Source organism: Nansenia antarctica (assembly GCF_963989245.1).
Source record: "Nansenia antarctica genome assembly, chromosome: 8".
Lineage (NCBI taxonomy): Eukaryota > Metazoa > Chordata > Actinopteri > Argentiniformes > Microstomatidae > Nansenia > Nansenia antarctica.
This window is the reverse complement of record NC_137678.1, coordinates 25,917,841-25,924,012: the sequence shown is the minus strand read 5'-3', so window position 1 is coordinate 25,924,012 and position 6,172 is coordinate 25,917,841. Positions and strand designations below refer to the sequence as shown.

The 6,172-nt window shown below is 44.7% G+C and overlaps 1 protein-coding gene across 1 annotated transcript in view; it reads right to left on the bottom strand.

Annotated features, from left to right (window-relative positions):
- cped1 (cadherin-like and PC-esterase domain containing 1) overlaps positions 1–6,172 on the bottom strand; it is a gene marked incomplete at both ends in the record, with an annotated part of 95,557 nt that overhangs the window by 40,601 nt on the left and 48,784 nt on the right. Inside the window, 2 exons of the mRNA XM_080538232.1 lie at positions 160–346; positions 1,949–2,013. Coding sequence (XP_080394358.1) covers positions 160–346; positions 1,949–2,013 — 252 coding nt within the window. The remainder of the gene's footprint in view (positions 1–159; positions 347–1,948; positions 2,014–6,172) is intronic.

The window sequence follows — 6,172 nt, the reverse complement described above, 5'->3', positions numbered from 1 at the left end:
CAATTTGGGTGCATAAAATGAGAATGCAGCCTCACCAAATCTCTTCTTCTTGAACTTGAACAGGAAGCCAGTGTAGAGTCTCTAAAATTCTCTAAGTCTCTAAAACTCTAAAAGGTCAGTGAGGGTGAGGGTGAGGGTGGGGGGGGAGGGTGGTCTCACCGAGGTCCTCCGTGCTCGTCCAGGTGGACGCGGCAGCCGGCGCTGACAGGCTCGGGGCGGATCTGGAGGGTCACCACGTCGAAGGGCACCTCCGCCCGGTACTCCTTCAGCCAGGGGCTGAAGGGGGGGCTCAGGGTGAGGGGGGGGTCCGTGTAGAGCTGCCGGAGGTGAGGGTCCACGCAACGCTCTGACCACACAGAGAGAGAGGGAGAGGGAGAGAGAGAGGGAGAGGGAGAGGGAGAGAGAGACGGGGACAGAGAGGGAGAGAGAGGGGGGGGGAGAGAGAGAGAGAGAGAGAGAGAGAGAGGGGAGAGGGAGAGGGATAGGGAGAGGGAGAGGGAGAGAGAGGGAGAGAGAGAGAGAAAGAGAGGAAGAGAGAGAGGGAGAGGAAGAGAGGGAGAGGAAGAGAGGGAGAGAGAGAGAGAGAGAGGGAGGGAGAGGGAGAGAGAGAGGGAGGGAGAGAGAGAGAGAGAGAGAGAGAGGGAGGGAGAGAGAGAGAGGAGAGAATAAGAGATGAAAATGGAAAAGACAGTCACACCTTAAGGATAACTGTCCTTATTTTAGTGCACATCACGAGAACAAAGACTGTTACGTGTGTGTGTGTGTGCTTGTTTGTTTGTGTGTGTGTGTGTGTGTGTGTGTGTCAGGCGGTTTGGGGGGATTCTCATTATCCCCAATCAAGGAGATTAAAAGTTAAGGACGTTCACATAAACACACACACACAGCTATGGAACAGGGAGTGGGATGAAAAATGTTAATCACAGTAACCTGTAGGGTCTGGTCGAATGAACACACACACCCACACACACACACACACCCACACACACACACACACCCACACACACACACACACACACACACACACACACACACACACACACACACACACACACAGAGAGAGAGAGAGAGAGACACACAGTGAGGAAGGAGGAATGTTAATAGCAGTACAGCAGTACCCTGAGGTCCATACGTGAGTAGCACAAGCCAAGATGAAACCACACACACACACGCACACAGACACGCACACGCACACGCACACACACACACACACAGACACACAGACAGGAGGCCTGGCAGGGAACGATGACTGCCTATTCTCTCTAACAACTACTCCAGCCTTGCTACAGACACTTCAGTGGGAACACCGCCATACACACACACACACACACACACACACACATACACACATACACACACACACACACACACACACACACACACACACACACCGCCATCCTGCCCGCCGCGCTGTGCGTGCGGTGGTTGGGAATCACGCTCTCGTGATGAGTAGCCCTGCCCGAGAGACCGAGAGACCTCCAGGACGTCCTCTGAGCCTAACGGTAGACGTTTGGGTCTTGTGTTGTGAGAGACACCAGGTGACATTCCTGTCTGACTGGACTATGTCTGGTCTGATCTTTAGTCAGCCATTTAGTTGACAGAATCGACATTCGCCGTTCTCATGTATTGTATGTATTGTTTTGTGTTTGACCCTGAGTATTTATATTGTTTTTATTCTTGCCCGGGGCCTCTTGGCGAGATCATCATTGAACATGAGAATTTGTTCTCAACTGATTTTATCTGGTTAAATAAAGGTCAAATAAATAAGTAAATACATTTCGGTTGACACTGTCAATGTCAATGTGTTTGCAGTTAGCGACAATGCTAATGAGCTTCCATAGTCCTTCCTTTGCCCGCCTGTCCCTCCCTCCCTCCCTCCCTCCCTCCCTCCTTCCCTCTTCCCCCCCCCCCCCCCCCCCTGTCCTCTTCCAATTCCTGGGCCGTGTCTCACCTTGGGCTCCAGGGAGGTCCGGGGAGTCTGAGTCCTGCCCCGTCTGCCTCCCTGCATCTCCGGCCCTGCGGGAGAGAAGAGAAGGGACGTCAAGACATTGGAAAAGCCTGGGAATACCCACTCAGTCACTCAAGTATTTTTCCCCTATTAAAAAAGAAAAAAGAATAATCGAACAAAGGAGTGACCGCAAACATGAGTCATTTCATAAAACGGCGAACGTCTAATTGAGCTAGACGTGACCGTGAAATCCCGACGTGGCCTCCAGAGGGACACGTTCTTCTGTGGGACGGTGTTATATGGCCATACCAGCGTTTGACCACCGGGGGTGCTGTAGGATACGTCCAAAACATAAATATAGATATGTTGCGTGAGAGTTAGGTGAATTGCAACATTCTGCCTTCTGTGTTTACTTACTTGCCGGTACAGCTAGATAACACAGTCACACAGGAGGTATTCTCTGGTCTGCAGAAACTATATTATATATATATATATAACTATAACAAAATATGTTTTTTTCCCCGTGCCTGTTCGTTAACTCTGTGTTCGATGTGCTCAGGTTATCTGTTGCTTGTTGTTTCTGTGTCTTCTGTTTGTCCCATATTGTCAGCGTCTTTGAGCCCCGGAAAAGCGGTATATAAATACAATGAATTATTATTATTATTATTATTATTATTATTATTATGATATTGTCATTATTATAATGAACATATTATTTTTACATTTACATTTTTGGCATTTAGCAGACGCCTTATTCCAAAGCGACTTACAATCGATACGTTTGACTAAGCAAGTGAATCATCAATCCACCAGTCGTAGCTGGAAGAATAATCCAGCTCAGGCCAGGGGCCATTGGCAGTCTCTGTGATAGAAGGAAAAATCTACTTCTATCACCATCATCTATTGCTCTGCTGCCGACCTCCCCATCTCTGACCACAAACTTGTCTCCTTTAAGCTATGTCTAACATTGTCCAAAACCAAGCAATCTCGCGTCACATATCCTTCCGCAACATCAGAAATATCAACCTAGCTGACCTCTCAATTGGCATTGATAATCTCTCCATTATCACCCCCCCATACACCCCGGATCAGTTGGTTGATTTGTATAACGATGGTCTTAAATCTCTGCTCAACTCACTTGCCCCCTGTCTCTTTCCCCCACTCTGCCCCCTGGTTCTCCCCCCACCTGCGGCAGCTGAAGGCCAAAGGTCGTCAGCTGGAGCGTCTTTTCAATAGAACTGGATTCACTGTTCATAAACAAATGTACCATGCTCACATCCTCCTTTATAAAGACGCCATTTCATCCGCCAAATCCGAATTCTTTGCAGAAAAAATCTGTTCTAGTGCTGGGAATACTAGGGCCCTATTTTCAGTGATCAACAATTCTCTCCGCCCCCCTGATCTCCTTCCACCTCACTTCTACTCCACTGACCACTGTAACTCCATAATGGCATTTTTCGACTCTAAAATGATGTCCATCCACCAGCAACTGACCCCTCACACGTCTAGTCGTCCGCCTCCTTTTGTTCCCAATCCCCCCCTCTCCCTACCTCTCTCCTGCTTTCAACTCCCCTCAGCGACTGACTTAACGAAACGTATCCAGACATCCAAGCCTTCTACCTGCCAACTTGATCCCCTGCCATCCTCCCTGGTTATCAGTGGAGGCTGGTGACTTCCAGAATTGAGGAGGCCAAATTTTTTTCCGTTTAGAATGATAAGGTTCTATCTCCGTTTAGAATGAGAAGGTTCCATCTCCGTTTAAAATTATAAGGTTCTATCTCCGTTTAGGGCAGTTCAGAGATATTGAGCGTCAAAGTTGTTACATTCCATTATGTTTTGTGAGATGGAACCTTTGTATTTTATTAATTACTAACTCAAAAATGTCAACATCTTAAAAATAACACCACACAGGCATTAATAAACACCTATGGATCAGATTATGTAAAAAAAAAAAAACTCAATTTTGACAAAAATGGAGATAGAACCTTATAATTCTAACGTCACAAACTGTTGTAGGACACAGAGCCAGGTTGCTGCCAAAGACTGTCTCCAGAGCATGCATCACGTTTAGTAGTCGTAAAGCGCTTAAGCCCGCTAGCCTAAGTGACAGCATTAATAAACCATGGCATGAACAGATCAACTGAGAGCATTGCTTTCTAAACTGACACGGGCAAGTAGCATTAGCGAAGGTACACAGAGACACAATATACTGGTGAGTCGTGACCCATACAAAGATTATCTTCTGATGTTGTTACATTCATTTACAACACCTGAATGGTCTCCTGGATTGAACACATTTTATTTTTTAATTTTTAATTTTTGCCATTTAGGAGACGCTTTTAATCCAAAGCGATTTACAATTACGAATTACAGGGACATTCCCCCTGGAGTAATTGAGGGCTAAGTGCCTTACTCAAGGGCAAAAATAGGGTGGTCTCAGGCGGGATTTGAACTCACGACCTTGCGATCAAGAGTCCAATTCACTATCCATTAGACCACCACTACAATGTAGCTCATCAACCAGCACTACTACTGGCCATCAGCAGACTGTCTGTCTGTCTTGTCTGTCTAACATTACAGTTAACACAGTATCACAAGTGCATTTCGTGAGCTTAGAATGATAAGGTTCTATCTCCGTTTAGAATGATAAGGTTCTATCTCCGTTTAGAATGATATGGTTCTATCTCCGTTTAGAATGATAAGGTTCTATCTCCGTTTAGAATGATAAGGTTCTATCTCTGTTTAGAATGATAAGGTTCTATCTCCGTTTAGAATGATAAGGTTCTATCTCCGTTTAGAATGATAAGGTTCTATCTCCGTTTAGAATGATAAGGTTCTATCGCCGTTTAGAATGACAAGGTTCTATCTCCGTTTAGAATGATACGGTTCTATCTCCGTTTAGAATGATAAGGTATCTCCGTTTAGAATGATAAGGTTCTATCTCCGTTTAGAATGATAAGGTTCTATCTCCGTTTAGAATGAGAAGGTTCTATCTCCGTTTAGAATGAGAAGGTTCTATCTCCGTTTAGAATGATAAGGTTATATCTCCGTTTAGAATGAGAAGGTTCTATCTCCGTTTAGAATGAGAAGGTTCTATCTCCGTTTAGGGTAGTTCAGAGATATTGAGCGTCAAAGTTTTTACATTCCATTATGTTTTGTGAGATGGAACCTTTGTATTTTATGAATTACTAACTCAAAAATGTCAACATTTTTAAAATAACACCACACAGGCATTAATAAACACCCAATGGATCAGATTATGTAAAAAACTCAATTTTGACAAAAATGGAGATAGAACCTTATAATTCTAACGTACTGTTGTTGTAGGACACAGAGCGAGGTCGCTGGCCAAAAACTGTCTCCAGAGCATGCATCACGTTTAGTAGTCGTAAAGCGCTTAAGCCCGCTAGCCTAAGTGACAGCATTAATAAACCATGGCATGAACAGATCAACTGAGAGCATTGCTTTCTAAACTGACACGGGCAAGTAGCATTAGCGAAGGTACACAGAGACACAATATACTGGTGAGTCGTGACCCATACAAAGATTATCTTGATTGATTGATTGAAAACTTTATTAGAAGATTTGCAGAAGTAGGTACATGAAAGTACCTATTACATACAAGGTCACCTAACAGGATAAAAACCCAAGAAAGCCACTGGCTTATTTCAATTGGGGTCCTTGATTCTCAATTCATCGTTACATGTAAGACAGACAGAAAAACTAGTACTATCTACAAGATAATACAGACAAATAACTATTACTATCTACAAGATAAACATACATCCATCATGGGAAGAACAATACAACAAAACATAAGGTATGTACAGCGGGTAGGACAGGTGGGGACATACACCACAGGTGGGGGCGGGGGACAAAACACAAAGTATGTACAGTGGGTAGTTCAGGTCTTTTAATCTGATTTTTGTTTTAGAGGGTCCAGTTACGGATTGCAGCCTCCTGTAAATGTTTTTTGAGAGTGGTTTTGAAGGTGGGCAGTGTTTTGCACTCCTTTAAGATTATAGGAAGGGCGTTCCACATCTTTACTGCATAGTTTGTAAACGAGTTTAAACCCTTGTTTGTGGTGCAACGCGGTTGAACGTGGTTCGTGGAGCTTCCTCTGGTGTTGTAAGTGTGGACGTTGTTCACTTTTTGGAAGTATGTTGACAGGTACTTGGGTGTCTTTGTGGTGTAGCGTATCTTGAAGACTAGGCCCAGTGCAAGCTG